This window comes from Paroedura picta, chromosome 1, assembly GCF_049243985.1.
Source record: "Paroedura picta isolate Pp20150507F chromosome 1, Ppicta_v3.0, whole genome shotgun sequence".
In the NCBI taxonomy this organism is placed as follows: Eukaryota; Metazoa; Chordata; class Lepidosauria; order Squamata; family Gekkonidae; genus Paroedura; species Paroedura picta.
Genome location: NC_135369.1, coordinates 94,000,492 through 94,020,195, shown reverse-complemented (window position 1 = coordinate 94,020,195; position 19,704 = coordinate 94,000,492). Strand labels below are relative to the sequence as shown.

Here is a 19,704-nt window from a genome sequence, read left to right as displayed (position 1 = left end):
CACTGAGAAACTCCTGAAACATTCTTCAGGCTTCAAGAAACCCCAGAAGTGCTGAATATGGTTGTGAAGCACAGCTGTATACATGCCCACCCCAGGCTCCCTTCCCCTTCCCACCTCCTCCAGGCCCATTACTGGCCGGAGTAGGGGGCAGGGTGCCATGACTATGTATGGTCATATCACCTGATAAATGATTAGCAATTTTAAAAATGTATATATAAAATTAACTCCCATCCTTCCAGGGCTGTCAAGAGACCCAAGGGGTTCATGAAACCCTGGTTGAGAAATCCTGCCCTAGGCCAACATTGCCACTGGCCACATGGGCAAATCACACTTTCTGATGAGTTACTAGCTGCTGAAAAGGGAAGAAGTGCAGAAAGCTCGACACTCCTCCTAAGGTGGTGGCAAGGATGTCTTGACTTATCCAACCTATCTCCACATCAGGTTGCAGCATTTCAAAACTGAGACACACAACAGAGCTCCTGGGCAATTGATGTGGCTTCTTTCACAGCTGCTATTCCCTTCATTCTGCCTCTCTGTGTGTCTCTCTCTTCTCTTTCACCCTCCTCTGACACAGAGAAACAGAGGAGAATGGAGGAGAAAAAGCCACCAAATCCAGCTATGCTCTGGACAACAGGACAAGACGTTCTGGGAACTGCCAATCAGGATTGGGTGCTGTGAGGGCAGGGATCCCATTTTTTTTAGCTTTTTCTACTCAATGGACCTATCTCTCTTAAAATTACAATAGCATTGGAGCTGTAATTAGGGTCTGACAGAGAGACAACTGGTACCACCCTTCCTGCATTCCAAAATGAGGACCCAACTTGCATGTCCTTCCTGTTCACCCCTTTCAAACCGGCAGATGGTTTAAGTCCTGTTGCTTATTTATTTATATTTAATTTTATATACCGCCACACTTGGGAGTACCGTCTTGCGGTGGTTTACAATAAAACAATAAAATCACAACTTTACAACATAAAAACCACTGAAATCCCCATACAAGAAATAGACAGCATCATAATCTGAATCTCTAGCCTCCTAAATCCCCCAGAGTCCAGGAACAAGATATGGCAGTCGCAGGTAACTTGCTGTCTGAGCAAAGTACACACATAGACCCATGCATGCCATGTTGGGCTGCTGCCAGGCATTGTGCTGGGGCACCATGCCCTGTCACTTCCCGTGTACTCATGGGGGAGGGAATCCCCCAGCGTATACAGCTGCCCTGCGCGCACAAAATCCCAGGGCTGGAAAACCCGGCATGCTGCCTGAAGGCAGCAGCATTGGGGTGGGGAGTGGTGGAATAGGGGCCCCACCGCACAATGGTGGGAAGTGGCATGCTGTTCTCCCATCAAGGTGGGGGATTTTCAGACCTATTCCTTAACAGAATTTGTTCTTCATGATAACAAGAGAACACAGCTATACGTGACATGATACCGAACTCTTTACTAGCAAAAAGCTTTGCCTTATCCTTAACACGCCCGCGGCGCGGGCGCCGCGGACTAAATAATTCGTTAAGCCCTCAGGCGGAGGGCTTTGTCCGTGATGAGGAACGGGCCTGATTGGCCCCTTCCTCCTGACAGACCATCGGCCGGGCCAATTGGCAGGCGCAAAGCGCCTGCCGATTGGCCCGGCCGATTCCTAGGCTGCTGAAGGAAGTAACTGCAAGCCGCGCGGAGCGCGGCTCGCAGTTGCTTCCTTGAGGGCGGCCTGACGCGTCGGGAGGTGCGAAGCGCCTCTGACGCGTCAGGCCGCCCTCAAGGTAGCCCTCGGCAGCCGCGCGGAGCGCGGCTGCCGAGGGCTTCCTGCCCGGCAGGCTCATGCTAACAGAGGCGCGAGCGAGAGAGGAGCCTCGTGGCCACTTCCAAGATTTCACACGCTTCCCTCTCTTGCCCAAGCGCCTGAGGCACAAACGCGGCGACAAGAAAGGAGCTGCGAAAATCCGCCAAGCCCCGTCTTCTACCTGGCCCGGCCGGCCCGCCCCGGGACTAAGCGGGGCTGCGCGAACCCCAGCCGAGCCCTCCCTTCCCCAGCAGCCCCAGGGCGCCCCATTGTGCGCGTGCTTTCTCTCTCGCGCCCTCCTTCCTGCCCCCCCCCTCCGCCGGCCGCACACGGCGGCCCCTCCCAGTGGCGGGTGCAGGCGGAGAGGCAGAGACTCGGGCTGAGCGGGACAGGACGGCGTGGCGGAGATGCGCTCGGCCACCCTGCGCCGCATTGGGAAGGCATCTGGCTGCTCGGACCCGGCTGGGGATCCGGGAGCGGCTCCGCGGGGTTTTGCTTCGGACCCGGCTCACCCCTCCACAGCGCGCGCGGCAGCTGGCGGTGGCTGCCTGTAACAAAGAACAGGCGGCGTGGAGGAGGAGAGCGGGATGGAGGGGAGGAGGAGCAGGCGGAGGCGCGCCCGGACCGGGGTCTCCGCCGCGCCGCCCTGGCCCACCCCAGGTGCGGGACGAAGAGTCCCTGGCGGAGGGTCCCGAGCGGCGAGCAAGGGCGCCTCCTGGAAACGAGGCCGCGCCGCGCTGCCAGGCGGGGATTGGCATTACTTGCTTTTGGAATGTTCGCGCCCGGATCGAGGTTCTGAGCCGGAAGCGACGCACCACCGGAAGTTGCTGTGGGGGTTTCGCAATGCAACTTGGGAATCGTAGTTCCTGTGGCTCTGAAGGGGACAGGAAAGCCGTGGAGCTCTCGCGCATCTGGTTGCCATTCCCTGCCTCCTGAATGCCCCGGAACGGGCATGAGACAAGCAATAGTGCCGGGGAAGGAAAAACAAAACCTGGGAACAATATTTGCGCTACTCTGACGCTTTTATTAATCTTTGACAGGCCAAAATAAGTTCGGAACATCCCTGAACCAAAAACAAATTAAACCTGGGATTCATTACAGACACTCAAGGACATTTTAGAAAAGAAAACGCTGCCACTTTTATTAACCCTTTTCAGGCCACAATGCCTCAGAAACAGCCATAAAAAACAAATTTCCTGCAAAAACCAGTGGAGTGTTATCGAGTGGACACTCAATTACAATATATTATTTTAATTTTATTTATTATACTTTAGACTTCCATGCTGCCGCTCCTGCCGCTCCATGCAGGGGCTCCCTGCCCGGCGGGCTGATGCTGCGGGAGGCGCTTTGCGCCTCTCGCAGCGTCAGCCCCCTGACACACGGAGCCCCGGCAGCTGCGCTCCGCACGGCTGCCGAGGCTCCGTCGTCTAGCGCCCGCTGCATTTAGCTGCAGCGGGCTTGATTACTAGTTTCATATAACGTGGGAGGGAAAGTCATCACTACACAACACTGTGTTCCTCCTCCTCCTCCACAACAAGCCCCTAGCTATTTGAAGAAGAAGAAGAGTTGGTTCTTATATGCCGCTTTTCCCTACCCGAAGGAGGCTCAAAGCGGCTTACAGTCGCCCTCCCATTCCTCTCCCCATAACAGACACCCTGTGAGGTGGGTGAGGCTGAGAGAGCCCTGATATCACTGCTCGGTCAGAACAGTTTTATCAGTGCCGTGATGAGCCCAAGGTCACCCAGCTGGCTGCATGTGGGGGAGAGCGGAATCGAACCCAGCATGCCAGATTAGAAGTCCGCATTCCTAACCACTACACCAAACTGGCTCTCATATTTGCAAACTTTTTCTCATATTTGCATATGGTAATTAAGATGTGAGTAAGAAGCTTCACATCTTCCAATGACCAGCACTGAACCTGAACAGTTTAAAAATACCATCTCTGTGGCCAACTAAAACAAACACTGGCACACTGTTTAAACAAGTGACAGTTATAGATATGCTTGTAACTAAAATAAATACTATAACATGAGATTTCAAAAGTCCCAGTACAAACTAAGTTCATCTAGGCAAAGCCAGCATTCAGACATCCCGCTAAGCCATTATTTTACACTACAGGGTTTGTTTTAGGGCAGATTCCTTCATCATGGTCCAGTCAAGAAGAGAGGAAGGTCAGCAAATGGAGTTCTGCATCCTTAGCCTTAGGAAGGGAAGGAAGGAGAAAAAGGAAGAACAACTTTACCAGCTACATAATATCTTGCCAAGGATTGGTTTCTCGCATTCCTGTTTTAGGTAGCTTAGAAAAACCTCGGCCTGAGCCCTTGGAGATTAGGGATGCCAGTCCCCGGTTGGGGCCTGGGGACCCCTTGGTTTTACAGCTCATCTCCAGGCAACCTTCATAAGTTCTCCTGAAGAAACTGGCTGCTTTGGAGGGTGGACTTCAGAGCATTATACTTCATTGAGGTCCCTCCCTGCCCCAAATCCCACCCACTCCTGGCTCCACCCCCAGAGTCTCCATGTATTTCTCAACTCAGAACTGGCAGCCCTATTGGAGATAAAATATTCATGGTCCTTTGGTTCTTAGCCTTGCAGCCTGTGTCTTCCAACAAGCCAACCAACGAGCCCAGGATCAGCTCATGGTTTAGTTGCTTGTTCTTTGTTCACTTTTCTGGTTCACTGATACAATTTTTTTCCTCTTCCAAGCTTTGAGCCCCTCTGAGGAGAAAAGCAACGTACAAATTCTTACATAAATAATATGCAAGTTACATAAATTTTGATCACAAGAATAAAAGATTTTATGACTAAGATAGTGTATTGGAGGGGATATCAATGGAAAGGCGGGAAGAGAATAATCACATGTCATTGAGATTATTGTTAGGCACTCAGAAGACAACAGAGTAACTTCAAGGATCTGAAAGGATCTTCTTGATTTAGCAGCTGGTGCAAGTCAAAGGGAACTGCTGGCATTTTAGACACACAGTCAAGGACAATTAATAGACAGCTATGTAAATAAGAGATTTTAAGTAACATCTTAGACTTTCCTTACCTGTGACTTTCCTTACCTACATTTCTCAAACACTGGACGGTGACAGCAAATCCCTTTGTCCGTGGCAGCAGGTGATACTTAAGCTTGGGCAGGCCTTTTGCTTCAGCCACCTGCATGCTGATCTGGTGTTTTTGCTCTGTGAACCTTGTACCCTCACAGTGGATCAGAAACTGAAAACAAAATGAAAAGTTTGATAAAGAAGATATATGGACAAAAACCTTCTGTGTGCTGGAAGATGATTGGCACAGAGGTAAATGAATGACAATTGCTGACCCATATAAATTCAGGCAGCCTTGTAAATAAATCCTAAGAATATACCTGGCTCATAAGTATCAATCCACAGAAAACCTAGATTTTAAATGAATTAGTTTAAGAGATTAGAGGCAGCAAAAGGCACTACAAAGCACTATTGCAGGTCTTCACCTAGCCTTTATGCAGCAAGTCCTAGCACAGACATCTAAGCAACAATGATCTTTCTAGCCAATTTCTCCAGTGTCTCTTTGAGCCAAATCCTTCAGCATATTCAGCATTTGTATAGTCTCTGTACCATCATCATATCTTTAACCCTCCCCCCGCTCCGGAGGAGCAGGAGGAATAAAGGAATAAGGGCAAGTGGGGAGGAGTTAGGGCGGGCCCTGTCCGGGATAAAAACTCGGAGGGCCCAATCAGGAGCCGCAAAGCGGCTCCTGATTCGGCCCTCCGAGTGTCACTCGAGGGCCAAGCAGCCAATGGGGAGCCGTGCAAAGCGCGGCTCCCCATTGGCTGGTTGGCCCAGCCTCGCCTGGCCCGGCCGGGGAGTTGCCGCTCAGAGGAAGAAGCCTTCCCCAGCGGTAAGTCCTCCGGCCGGCTTCCCCTCGCCCAGGGAGCCTTCTGCCAGGCCCTGGAGCAGCCAAGCCTGCTCCTAGGCCTGGCAGTAGGCCGCGGAGCCCACCGCCCCCGTCCCGAGTCTTCTGCCAGGCCCTGGAGCAGCCGAGACTGCTCCTCGGCCCGGCAGTAGGCCTCAAAGCCTGCCGCCGCCTTCCCGAGCCTTCTGCCGGGCCCTGGAGCAACCGAGCCTGCCCCTGGGCCCAGCAGAAGGTCCCAAGGCCACCTACCTTCCTCTGTTCCTCCCTTCCTCCCAGCATTCCCTTTTCCCTTTCCTTCCCTTCCTCCCAGCATTCACTTTGTTTTTCCTTTTCTCCCTTCCTCCCTCTCTTCCATCTGCCTCTTTCTGGCTACCTGTTTCTCTCCCTCTTCTTCTGTCTCTATCTTCCTCCCTTTCTTTCTGTCTTTCTGTCTCTCTCCTTTTCCTCCTTCCTTCGCCCCATCCCTCCACCCACCCATCATGCTAGGGCCCGCTGTATTTTGCCCACAGCGGGCTTAATATCTAGTATATAAAATAAAATGTGCAGAGTACTTCTGACAATGGGCCAGCCCTCTGATTGGCCCTCAGGGGAGAGGGCACTCCCCCAAGGTCCAATCAGAGGTCCAGCACACCTCCGAGGCAACACCTGCCTCCTCGAGGCTGCTGCGGCCTCAGAAGGCTGCCTGCCTTCTCTGCTGAGGCTGAGCCACCACTGCTGGCCCCCTCACCACCACTGCTGGCCCCCTCACCACCTAGGGGTCTAGGAATTCTGCCTTCTTCCTCTGCCTGCCCCCTCGGTGCTACTGGGGACTCAGGCACCCACGTGCCTCCTCCTCTCACCCCCTCATGCCTACTTGGGCCCAGCCTCCACCAACCTCCTCCATGCCTTGTTGGCCCCACTACCCCCAAGGACCTTCTTCCTTCTGGGGTAGTTGGCAGGAGACCACCCGCACACTACCCCAGCCCTGATGTGCTCCTGGCTCTCCTTACTTTTAGGGCAGCCACGGGGAATTCTCCCTTGTTTTGCCCTGCTGCCCCCACAGCCGTCCAGGCCTCAACTGCAGGCAGTGGGGGGCCCAAGTGTGCTCATGGGGCCACACTTGCCAAACCTTCTGCAGCCACTGGCCATCCACTTCCACATGGCACATCAGAGGGGACTGTACCACCTCCCATCTCCACGTGTTCACAGCTGTCACATTGGCTGATGAAGGCTGCTGTGCATCCACCCACTCCCATGTGGGGCCAGGGCTGCCCTCCGTGCTTCCTGCCCACTTCTCCCTGCATTGAGGAGAGGTGCAGGAGCTGACAAGCTGCTGCCTCTTGGTCCTGCACTCTCACAACTGCCCAGTAGGGGAGGCTGCCTCTCACTTTTACCTGGCTCCAAGCCTCCTCCACTGTGAGCAGATGGCGGGGGGGGGGGGGGGTTGCTGCCAACTCCCAGCCTCCTGTCCCCGGTATCTGGAGAGTGGGGCAGGAGCTACCACAGCCATGTTCACATTAAAAGTGTCCTGCAAGCCACCAGCTGTGCCCCCCATGCCAGCCCTCACTGTCAGGGTGTGGGGACAGAGCAGCAGGCAAAACCACTACTGCTGGTTTGTGCGTGTGTGTGTGGGGGGGCTTTCAGCTTCTAGCCCACTTTTAAAGCAGGCTTAACCCCTAGTCATGGATATTTAATACATTCACATTCCATCTTTTCCCCCTTCAGGAGCTCCAGGTAGATCAATTGTCAATATTTACCCAGAAATTTCCAGGATAATTTCGGAGATTAAGCAGGCCTTGCATGACCGTTCTTCGATCCTCCTCCCATTTGCGCTTGCAGAAAACTACCTCTAGGAAATACCACATCCAACCGATGATTGGCATATAGGAAAGTTCCTTCTTTGCAAGTACTTTGGCATTCTGCACAAGAGGCACACACAAAAAATGCTTGAGGGGAAAGCAGATATAGCTACAGGCACAGCAAAAAGGGAAACAAGAGCTGGTTTTATACCCCTTCACCACCCGAAGGAGGCACAAACCGGCTTACAAACATTTCCTGCTTCCTCTCCATGTGAGGTAGGTGAGTCTGAAAGAGCTTCATGAGAACTGTTCTGTGAGAACAGCTCTAAGTGTAGCTCAAGGTCACCTAGCTGGCTGCATGTGAAGGAGTCAGATGAGAGTATGCTATATATCCATGCTTCTTGAGGAAACAGTTCCTGTAATAAGAAATCCCAATAGTAAGGATGAATAGTAAGGATGAATTCTTAGGCACTATAAGTGGCAACTGAAGCCTTCAGTTATTGACTTGGATCCATAGATGGAGCAAATGGATTTAGTGGATTTAGCACAGTTCTGCTAGTGCAAGCTCTTGTACAATACCTAGCACATTCATCCCCATTTATTACAAAGTGCAGAATACCGTAAGTCTGTTGTAGGTCAAATTGCAGTTGCAGACTTTTTCTTGCACAGCAGCTCTCTCAATGCAGCCGCAGTGCCCGGTCTAATATACCCGATTGGTTGAGTCAACTAGTTAGCAACAAGTTAGATCATTTGCTATACATTTGATTGGTCACCTAAAATCAGTCCAATCTTCCATTCAAGTTTTGCCCTTTGTCTGGATTACATCTAATTTCTTGATTTTGGGTGGGTCATGCTGACTGTAGCCCTTGATTTGCACTTCAAAAGCCTATTGGACTGAGCCTTGCTGGGTAACACCTGGATCTTGAACCAAGGTTTATAAACCTTGAATCCATGTTTATAAATGTGTTTAGCTTATTTAGCTTTATTATTTTATCTTCACTGTTCTTTCATTGTATATTCATGCACAATTTTATAATAAATCCCTCTACTTAAATTTGTGCTGTTCTTCGGATTAGCAGCTTTTTAAGGCAATATTGGCTACGACTACCAGTTTAACTGTTTTCTGGAACTAGCCTTGTAAGTGTAATTTTAAGTAAGTACAACTTGGGTTTAGACCTGGGAGGATGAGAGACTTTGTCTCTTGGTCTCTGGCTGATGGATTAGTAAGGGTGGTAGTGTTACCCTTGGGTGTGAGGATTCATATTTGAGCCCTTTTTTGATTTTATCTTGCTTACCCTGCCCCCTTAAACAGGACTTTAGCCAGCGTTCTCCCGCCCTTGGTATCCTGGTATCACCCTCGATTTATCTGACAGATTTTAAATCATCCATGCATCAGATTTTAAGAACTCCCTTCTTTCAGTACCAGAATACAGTGCCTTGATTGTAACAAGGATATTTTGCCTCAGGATGTTCTTTGTTATTTCTCTTCTTTCCTTCTTTGTTTGCCAGCTTACATTCTGTTATTAAGATGCTTACGGAGCTGTCAAAATGGAAATTAGAGTCACAAATTGTGTGAAATGTTGCTTCAGCAACCATTGGAAAATAAACACTTCTTGTATTGGATGAATGTTCCCTTTTCATTTGTTCAGCCCTAGTACAGCATTTCAGTATCCTCCTCCCCAGGAAATTACATGTCCTCATCAACAATAATCTTATTTCAACATTTTAAGCCACTGAACAAAGTGAAACACAGGAGCTTTTGCAGCCATTTGTAAATGCATGCCAGCAGCAAGCATGGGGGAAAATGGCCATCCACACATGACAAATCCCCTCCTCAAAGCTGATTCTGGGTTAAATAATGAGGTTACCTTGTTAGCTACTGTCAAGAGGTACATGGCCTTTTCTTTCTTTAATTATTAGGGCAAAAAAGAATTGACCTAGTTCCTATTTTTTCACATTTTATCCTTCTTTGCAAAAACAAAAAATTTAAAATAATTAAAGTAAATGTCAAAGCTTTAGGCTTAAGGAACAGTATTAAGAGCCATAAACTAAGAATTTTAGTGGAAATCAGAGTACTGTGCCTTTGAACATACAGATCCATGAAAAGTAGGTGAATAAGAGACAAATTAACCAATACAGCAAACAGCATTACGAACTGCAGTTGACAACATTTAGTCAAGAATTAAAAATGTAAACTTTGCTGTCCCTAGGGGAAAAAATCATGACTTATACGAATGTAAGAAAATGGCTAATTTATAATTGGGACATACCAGAATATACTATAAGTAATGGCTTGTATCCTACAAAGCACCACTGGAATGCTGATTTTTCCCATCTTTTACTCTTGTCTGCAGATCCTTTTGATATTAAAAAAGATTATTCCTAGGACCATGGGACCAACAGGGACAAACAAGGTGCTGGACTGAGAGGGGGGAGCAGCTAACTCTCATAGGCTCATTCTGCATAGCGGCGGTCACATCAGGCATTGCTGTGGAGCTGCATGCTCCGTAGCAGTCTGTATCTGCACGGGGGACAGATTTCAGCACTGGATCTGCCCCTGGTGTCCCTCTGAAATGGGTGCCCTCGGGAAACAAAGCAGCAGTGGATTAATTCCGTTGTGCCAGATGAGGGGGCGCCAGAGGTGTTATTTTGCAGAAATAAAAATAAATGCCCTGGTCCACCCCAAAAGCTGCAAAGCCAATCGGGGCATTTGTTGCCTCTTCTGGGCCACCATAGGACAGGGAGCAGCTGGGCATGCTGCAGTTGCATAAGGAAAGCTGGAAGAATCTGCATTCCCTTAGCCAGGGGCTTCTGGGGTCTGATCTATGCCAGGCCTGCCTTGGTCTTTTCCACCCAAGTGGAATCAGACCGTGATCAAAAGGGACTGCAAGAGTGATTTAAGAATTAATGGGGTGTAGCAGTTAGTTTAAAACTAGCGGGGAGAGCTGGTTTCAGATCTGCATTCTGCTACATAGTCTGCTGTGTGACTTGTGCCAGTCAATCTCTCAACCTCATCTATATTGGGATTGCTGTGAACATAAAACTGTGTGGGGAAGAAACAGCATGAGCCAAACTGAGATCCTTAAAACAAAAACAGGGTAAAATAAATATATAAATAAAATATCTTGATTAAAACCAGATTCGTGTATTGCATCATCATCATCATACCATCTTCATCACGCCATATATATAAATCACTAGGCGTTCTGGGAGACGACGCACTTCTTTAAAAAGGAGGTGATTGGTCCAGAAACCTGGAGGGCAGGTGGGACTTTGGGTGATGATTGGCACAAGAGTTCTAAGGGCTGTCTCTTCTCACTGTGGCTGGGATAACAGTTTCTGAGTGGTTGCATTTTTCCACACCATGGGCATCTGGTGCATAGAGAAGGTGCCTCTGGACTCTAAATTGTTTTTGCATATCTATGACACAGTTGCATTTGGAACACGGTGCATAATTCTGCAAATGAGGTTGATGGAAAGTCTATTCAAGTCTTACTTGCTGCGTATTTAACTTGTGGATCTCATGGGCACATATGTGTGCAATGATGAACACCAGCTTTAAAATGAGGATAAACCAAATGGCTTTAAAAAGAAATACACCAAATGGAGAACAGGTTCATCAGTGATTATTAGCCACTGGGACCTCTCTCTTAAGGGAAAGCATACCCATTAAAGCCCATTGCTGGTGGTTAGCACTCTAGCTGCTGCATACCTGCTACTGGCCTTCTGGCACATCTGATTGCTCACTCAGGTGGTAGGATGTTGAACAACATGGGGCCACTGGTCTCATTCCTATGTTTGTAACACTGGAATATGTTAATTTGTAAAATTATGTAAAATGACAGACTCCCCCCCCCTCCCATTTTTTCAGGTTTTCAATAGTGAAATTGAATAGTGAAATTGAATTCCTTCCTGTGTAAAGCAGTTCTCATAGTATCACTGCATTTGTAAAGTTTTTGAAGCCAATCTCTATTTTTAGATAGGCTCCTAAACAAAACAAAAAGACCCTGGGAAAATGCACTCACTGACATAACCAGTTGCTTGGTCAGATAACATAATAAGTACTGGCCTGGCTGGTGCAGGCTGGCCCAATCTCATCAGATCTCAGAAGCTAAGCAGGGTTGGCCTGGTTAGTATTTAAATGGGGGACCAACAGAGAACTGTAGGGTTTCTACACAGAGTCAGGCAATGGCAAACCACCTCTAAATGTCTCTTGCTTTGAAAACCCTCTGCAGTCGCCATAGATTGCCCACAACTGGTACATTCCAGTATCACCACCAACATAATAATCTAGCTAAATTAAACACAGCCATTTTACATTGAACATTTAATATGAACTAATTTGCCCCTTTGCCATTCCTCCATACCTGAAAAGAAGAGAATCTTCACTGCATATTTATTCCCTGAGTTGAAAAATCAGTTAAGCCGGAATGAAAGTGTTTTGACCAGAGGAGGGAAGCTGAAGTAGAGCATTTAAACTATTGTAATAAAGGATAGGGAAGTTCTTTTTTTAAACATCTGCTCACCTATATACCCTACGGAATGCCCATTAGGCTGACAGGTTCCTGGATGGCTATCAGCCGCTCAAGGATGCATGGTTAGTAAGAGTCCTCAAATTGTTTAAAAAAAATACAAACCAAGGCTACACATTTGATGTATTGATACTTGAACCCTTGTTAATGTATCAAAATGGTAAACCTTGAAAGCCCTTTAACATTTCATGCATAAGTTTAAGCACCCACATATCCACATAAACACTGCTTCTGACATTGCTGACTACCCAGCCTCTGCAACAGTGATATAAATCACCATAATTATAGGCTGTTTTAGCACTCTAATACTACGCAGCTGCAGAATGAAGGTCGCAGAATCACTAACAGCTATGTATAATTTCATATTCACACATTATAATACTGATTTAGTACTATTACCAATTCCTGTTTTATTATTTTGATGAACAACCTTTACTGCACTAATCACTGCATTACCTACCAAGGTTGTATAACTTTGAGAACTTCATAACATCTCTCATTTCTGTAGCTTGCATAGCCACAATATACAACTGCTGGGCTCAGTCTAGTCACTTATTTATATATAAAATCGTTAATATCCTTTGTTGTTCATATTGTTCCATGTTCTATGTACCTTTCCCATTCCCCACTGGTTTTGTGTACACTGCCCTGAGACATCACATTGGTATATAAATTACATGAATTAAATACATAAATACATACATTGATACATACAAGACAGATGTGCATCATCACACCTTCTTCCCCATAACACTCTAAAACAGTACTCACACTTCTGTATGAATAAAAAGCAAGAATATAAAAGAATCAGAGAAAGGTGGCATTTGTATAACCACCATCAAAACAACTGCTCAAACTCTGGGTGAAAGCTGATTTGTCATGTAAACATTTGAAACAATAGTAAAAACTCACCCCTAAAACCCCAAATCTTTCACAAAAGTTCCAACCACAGAGAAAGTCGATTTCAAAGTTGTGATTAAGGATTATGATGGCATTTTCTTTCCCGTACTTGTGGTAGTTCTGTGGGTCAGTGTAGAGGGTAGAAGTAGTGCCTGACCACCATTCCAGCAACATCACCAACTCTGGAACAAACAACACATCAGTAAATATAAACAGTACACAGGAGTCTACATGCCAGTCATTGATCATTTTATAAGTCTCTCATTTCCACAGAACACAGAGGTTGTTCCCAGTCACCTGCAAAGTAGGACTTTCCCATTTCCCCTTCAGTTGCCCACCACTCAGATGCCCACCAGTTTTAGTTTTGAGAGGAAGCAGAGCCTCAAGAAGAAAACAGGAGATAAAATGGTGGTCTGTAGTGAGCGAGGGGAACAGATGAAAATAATGCTTCATCAAAGAAACTATGCAGGTGAATAGAGTCCAATGAAAATAGTTGACATGGTTCTAAAAAACCTGTAGCACTAATGACTATGTGCCCTTATGGGCCCCTCTTGGAAGAAGCACCAAGGAGAACAGAAACATAACTTTTGAAGCCTTGTTTTCTAAGCATTTACTGCCTAGTTTTGGTTTATTATAGGGTTGTTGTATTTCATGGAATCCAGGAGATTTTGGAGTGACACCAAGGGTTGGTGGAGATGAGTCCATCCTCCTGTTTACAACAGAAAATTGTTGCATTTGGAGCAAGAGACAGCCAGAATTTAAACCACAATATTCCTCATCAGGATTTTGGCAGGCATTGTCAGGTTTACACAGTCTTCCCCAAGTCTATTAGAGACACTGTAAATTGGCACACATGCTACTCAGCTTCCCACCTGCCAAATCAGAAATTGGGTCTATAGTAAGTGGCTTCCAAAGAGTTGTGTTTCATTCCTTCACCTGAAGAATTGTCATTTAGCATCAGAGTCCTAATTCAGCTGTTCTTAAAATAGATGCAAAACCTTTAACTGAATAATGAATTCCCACACACATCTTTAAAAATGTAGTTACACCATGCCTTAGTTATTTTACTAGTTCATCAATTAAAGTATCCTCCACTTTCCATACATTTTATTGAAATTAGGGAACTATTCCCCAAACGTATACAGAACGCTAATGGTGGACAATTTAAGTTTCTATATAAGGAAGGGAACAAATGTGAAAGCCTCTGTTTGGAAATTTCCAGGGTTAAATGCTAGAAAAACTATGAGATTATTTTGCATCTTTTAATCTCAAAACAGCAATATGACAAACAAAAAATAGTATATATGACACTTTACTGTACATTACAGTTTGCATATAGACTTTGTAAACTTGCCAAAGATTAACCTGCTTCTGTGATAATCACTTGTGGTTAGAAAGGGGGGGGGGAGGGAATCCTCATGCCAATTTGCTAAAATCTGACACCATGGTCCCCCTTCAACACTATTAACAAACTACTTTCATTCTTAGTCAAAAGGATGGGGTGGATTCATATTTCATCTCAGGGCACAGTCAGATGGCACATAAAATCTACACTTCAGTAGGTCATGAGCTGGTTCTCTCATGTCTTGTAGTGCAGTGGTCCCCGACCCCTGGTCCGGGGACCAGTGCCGGTTCGTGGATCAGTTGGTACTGAGCCGCAGCTCCTCCTCGTCCTCCTCCCCAACTGCTGCCTCGGGGGCTGCCCTGCCACTCTGCTGCCGGCTCACCTTTGGTGCTCTCTGGTGGCTGCCGTGGCTGCAGCTCCCCCTTGGCGTGGCATTGCGCAGCTGCTGCTGGCAGCGCCCCCCAGTGGATGACAGGAAGTCAGGGGCACCAGCAGGAAAGCAAGTGGAGCAAGGACTCAGGCCGTGGTGACGTCCCTCGTCAAAAGATTACTTCCCCCCCCCCCCCGGACCTCAGTAAAATTGTCAAGCATTGACCGGTCCCCAGTGATAAAAAGGTTGGTGACCACCGTTGTAGTGGATGTTTGTTTTACACTTAAAGAACACTTAGTCTGAACTCATCTGCTGGGAGCTGTCTTTAAGTACCTGGACATCTAAACTTAGCATGGCTTCATAATAAGGGTTTTCTCTATATTATTAGAGAAATTTCTCCTAAATCCAGAATTTTTTTCAGGCTCATTTATCTATTTTACAGAGCAATAGTAATAACACTGTAAAGCAACAGAGTACTAAATGTATTCCCCCTATGCAATGAACAACTACAAATCCTGTGTCCCACTTTTGGGAATGGTGGAATGCTTCTAAGCAACAAATAAACAGCCACACTGTAACAGTAAATACATTTTGTTGTTGTTATGTGCGAAGTCGTGTCCGACCCATCGCGACCCCATGGACAATGATCCTCCAGGCCTTCCTGTCCTCTACCATTCCCCGGAGTCCATTTAAGTTTGCACCTACTGCTTCAGTGACTCCATCCAGCCACCTCATTCTCTGTCGTCCCCTTCTTCTTTTGCCCTCGATCGCTCCCAGCATTAGGCTCTTCTCCAGGGAGTCCTTCCTTCTCATGAGGTGGCCAAAATATTTGAGTTTCATCTTCAGGATCTGGCCTTCTAAAGAGCAGTCAGGGCTGATCTCCTCTAGGACTGACCGGTTTGTTCACCTTGCAGTCCAAGGGACTCGCAAGAGTCTTCTCCAGCACCAGAGTTCAAAAGCCTAAATTCTTTGACGCTCGGCCTTCCTTATGGTCCAACTTTCGCAGCCATACATTGCAACTGGGAAGACCATAGCCTTGACTAAACGAACTTTTGTTGGCAGGGTGATGTCTCTGCTTTTTAGGATGCTGTCTAGATTTGCCATAGCTTTCCTCCCCAGGAGCAAGCGTCTTTTAATTTCTTTGCTGCAGTCCCCATCTGCAGTGATCTTGGAGCCCAGGAAAATAAAATCTGTCACTATCTCCATTTCTTCCCCTTCTATTTGCCAGGAATTGAGAGGGCCGGATGCCATGATCTTTGTTTTCTTGATGTTGAGTTTCAAGCCAACTTTTGCACTCTCCTCCTTCACCCGCATCAACAGGCTCTTTAGTTCCTCTTCACTTTCTGCCATTAGAGTGGTATCATCTGCATATCTGAGGTTGTTGATATTTCTCCCTGCAATCTTGATCCCAATTTGTGACTCCTCTAATCCCGCATTTCTCATGATGTGCTCTGCATACAAGTTAAATAGGCAAGGCGACAGTATACAGCCTTGCCGAACTCCTTTCTCAATTTTGAACCAGTCAGTGATTCCATGTTCAGTTCTCACTGTTGCTTCTTGACCTGCATATAAATTTCTCAAGAGACAAATAAGATGCTCTGGTATTCCCATCTCTTTAAGAACTTGCCACAATTTGTTGTGCTCCACACAATCAAAGGCTTTAGCATAGTCAATGAAGCAGAAGTAGACGTTCTTCTGGTACTCCCTAGCTTTCTCCATGATCCAGCGTATGTTGGCAATTTGATCTCTAGTTCCTCTGCCTCTTCGAAATCCTGCCTGTACTTCTGGAAGTTCTCGGTCCACATATTGCTGGAGCCTAGCTTGTAGGATTTTGAGCATAACTTTGCTAGCATGAGAAATTAGTGCAATGGTGCGGTAGTTTGAACATTCTTTGGCATTGCTCTTCTTTGGGATTGGAATGTAAACTGACCTTTTCCAATCCTGTGGCCACTGTTGAGTTTTCCAAATTTGCTGGCATATTGAGTGTAGCACTTTTACTGCATCGTCCTTTAAGATTTTGAATAGTTCAACTGGAATGCTGTCACCACCACTAGCTTTATTGTTGCTCAGACTTCCTAAGGCCCATTTGACTTCACATTCCAGGATGTCTGGCTCCAGGTCAGTAACTACCCCATTGTGGTCATCAGGGATGTTAAGCTCGCTCTTGTATAGTTCTTCTGTATAATTTTGCCACCTTTGTTTAATCTCTTCTGCTTCTGTGAGGTCCCTACCATTTTGGTCCCTTATCATGCCCATCTTTGCATGAAACGTTCTCTTCATATCTCCAATTTTCTTGAAAAGATCTCTGGTCCTCCCCATTCTATTGTTTTCTTCTATTTGTTTGCACTGTTCATTTAAGAAGGCATTCTTATCTCTTCTAGCTTTTCTCTGGAATTCTGCATTCAATTGGGTGTATCTTTCTCTTTCTCCCTTGCCTTTCACTTCCCTTCTCTCCTTAGCTATTTGTAAAGCTTCCTCAGACAGCCATTTTGATTTCTTGCATTTCTTTTTCTTTGGGATGGTTTTAGTTGCTACCTCTTGTACAATGTTGCGAACCTCCATCCATAGTTCTTCAGGCACTCTGTCTATCAGATCTAATTCCTTAAATCTATTTGTCACCTCCACTGTGTATTCGTCGGGGATATGATTTAGTTCATACCTGAGTGGCCTAGTGCTTTTCCCTACTTTCTTCAATTTAAGCCTAAATTTTGCAACAAGAAGCTCATGATCTGAACCACAATCAGCTCCTGGTCTTGTTTTTATTGACTGGATAGAACCTTTCCATCTTTAGCTGCAGAGCACGTAGTCAATCTGATTTCTGTGTTGACCGTCTGGCGATGTCCATGTGTAGAGTCGTCTCTTGGGTTGCTGGAAAAGAGTGTTTGCTATGACCATTGTATTCTCTTGACAAAATTCTACCAGCCTGTTCCCTGCTTCATTTTGTACTCCAAGGCCAAACTTGCCTGTTATCCCGGTTATCTTTTGGCTTCCTACTTTAGCATTCCAATCCCCCATGATGATAAGCACATCATTTTTTGGCGTTGCTTCTATAAGGTGTTGTAGGGCTTCATAGAACTGATCAACTTCATCCTCTTCAGCAGCAGTGGTTGGGGCGTAGACCTGGATCACTGTGATGTTGAATGGTTTGCCTTGGATTCGAACTGAGATCATTCTGTCATTTTGGGGATTGTATCCCAAGACTGCTTTTCCTACTCTCTTATTGATTATGAAGGCTACTCCATTTCTTCTGCGAGATTCTTGTCCACAGTAGTATACCTGATGGTCATCTGAATTAAATTCACCCATTCCTGTCCATTTTAGTTCACTGATTCCTAAAATGTCGATGTTCAGTCTTGTCATTTCTTGTTTAACCACGTCCAGCTTGCCTTGATTCATGGATCTGACATTCCAGATTCCTATGGAATAAAAATCTTTACAGCATCGGACTGTCTTTTCGCCACCAGTTACTTCCACAACTGAGCGTCCTTTCGGCTTTGGCCCAGCCGCTTCATTCATTCTGGCGCTACTCGTACTAGCCGTCTGCTCATCCCCAGTAGCATATTGGACACCTTCCGACCTGAGGGGCTCATCTTCCAGCGTCATATCGTTATGCCTATTGGAACTGTCCATAGAGTTTTCATGGCAAAGATACTGGAGTGGTTTGCCATTTCCTTCTCCAGTGGATCACCTTTTGTCAGAGCTCTCAGCTATGACCTGTCCGTCTTGGGTGGCCCTGCACGGCATAGCTCATAGCTTCACTGAACTACGCAAGCCCCCTTGCCACAACAAGGCAGCGATCCTTGAAGGGGGAGTAAATACATAAACATGCACAAATATTATAAAACAAATACATATTGGTGAAGGGTTTTGTTTGCGGTATTCTTGATGCTTTATACTTGATTTTTCCACGGTCTTTCAGGTTATATGAAACCTCCAAATATACACAAAAACGCTTGTTTTAGTTTCTCAAATTTTTCTGCAGTAGGCAACTGCAAAATTCATTGATGGGAAAAGGAAACTACACTACAGACCACTGATCTACCAGAAATTTTGTTCCTGGGGACCTTAACAAATGACATGCATCAGGGGGGTCTGTAGAAGAATTGAAGAATACGTGGATATTTCCAGTTCAGTCCAGATCCAACCTGTGGAAAATAACCCATGGTGATTTTTTCTGTTGACAGAGTTTAAATATACAAAGCAGTAAGAGAAAGAATTATTGAGAACGTCTAATCATATTCAACCTTTTCCTCAAGAGGACCCCGTGTTAATCTTGTGGTATTTTTCCCAAGCATAAAGCTGAAGTTAATTAATGAATAATTCATCAAGTTATGGATTGTACAGAAAGTCTTCTTCCATAAACGATCCTGATCACGTGACTGAAAATGCCCCCGCTTGCACCACATTGTGTGCAGTAGGTTAAGTCGGATATATGCCCATGACTTCAGATTTGCTACCTGCTTACACGATTTGAATTATTTCTAATCTGTGCTCTAGTATCAACACTCAATCCAGACAGAAAAGGGGGTCTGCAGAAATGTACGTAAATCCTGCAATCCTCTCCACTGTCCAATAATCGGACTTATGGAGAGAATCACAACAAAATGTGCAGTTTTAGGGGCTGCAGTTCATGAAATGGATCTGAGACAAGGGAGGAGGGGTCTCATTTACACTCATGCAGTCACACCCTGGGCTCTCCTGCCCATAGACAGCGCTGTCCCCATAGTCCTCCCTTTAACAGAGCAAAACACACCTACGTCAATTGCTGCCTGTGCCCCTCAGTCTTATCGTGACAGATTAAAACCTGCCTTCACCTTTTACAAAGGAATGCAAACAAAACTCAAAACTCACAGCTGAAGAGAGAAATTGTCCACTCCCAGTCAGGCCTGAGGTTTTCCAAGAGGGGTGCTGTCACCTTTGTGTTGGAGAGAAGGCTGCTCCCTGAGGCCCATTCAGTCATTGTAAACAAAAAGTCTAGGTGCACCTTCAATGGAAGAGGGTGTCAGGAAGCACCCTTTGCCCCAAACCAGGCAATCCTGGACAAGCCCCCAAATCTGATAGCCCAGGGCCTGGTCTGGGCATTTTGGAATCATTTGCCTAGCATTCGCTGGC

The 19,704-nt window shown here is 46.3% G+C and overlaps 1 protein-coding gene across 4 annotated transcripts in view; it reads right to left on the bottom strand.

Annotated features, from left to right (window-relative positions):
* The window catches only part of AGPAT4 (1-acylglycerol-3-phosphate O-acyltransferase 4), an 80,576-nt gene that overhangs the window by 20,429 nt on the left and 40,443 nt on the right, over positions 1 to 19,704 (bottom strand). For all 4 annotated transcript variants that reach the window (XM_077348204.1, XM_077348191.1, XM_077348198.1 and 1 more), the window contains 3 exons: positions 12,890 to 13,059; positions 7,404 to 7,565; positions 4,839 to 4,992 (listed from right to left, as the gene is read on the bottom strand). In XM_077348204.1, coding sequence (XP_077204319.1) covers positions 4,839 to 4,992; positions 7,404 to 7,565; positions 12,890 to 13,059 — 486 coding nt within the window. The remainder of the gene's footprint in view (positions 1 to 4,838; positions 4,993 to 7,403; positions 7,566 to 12,889; positions 13,060 to 19,704) is intronic.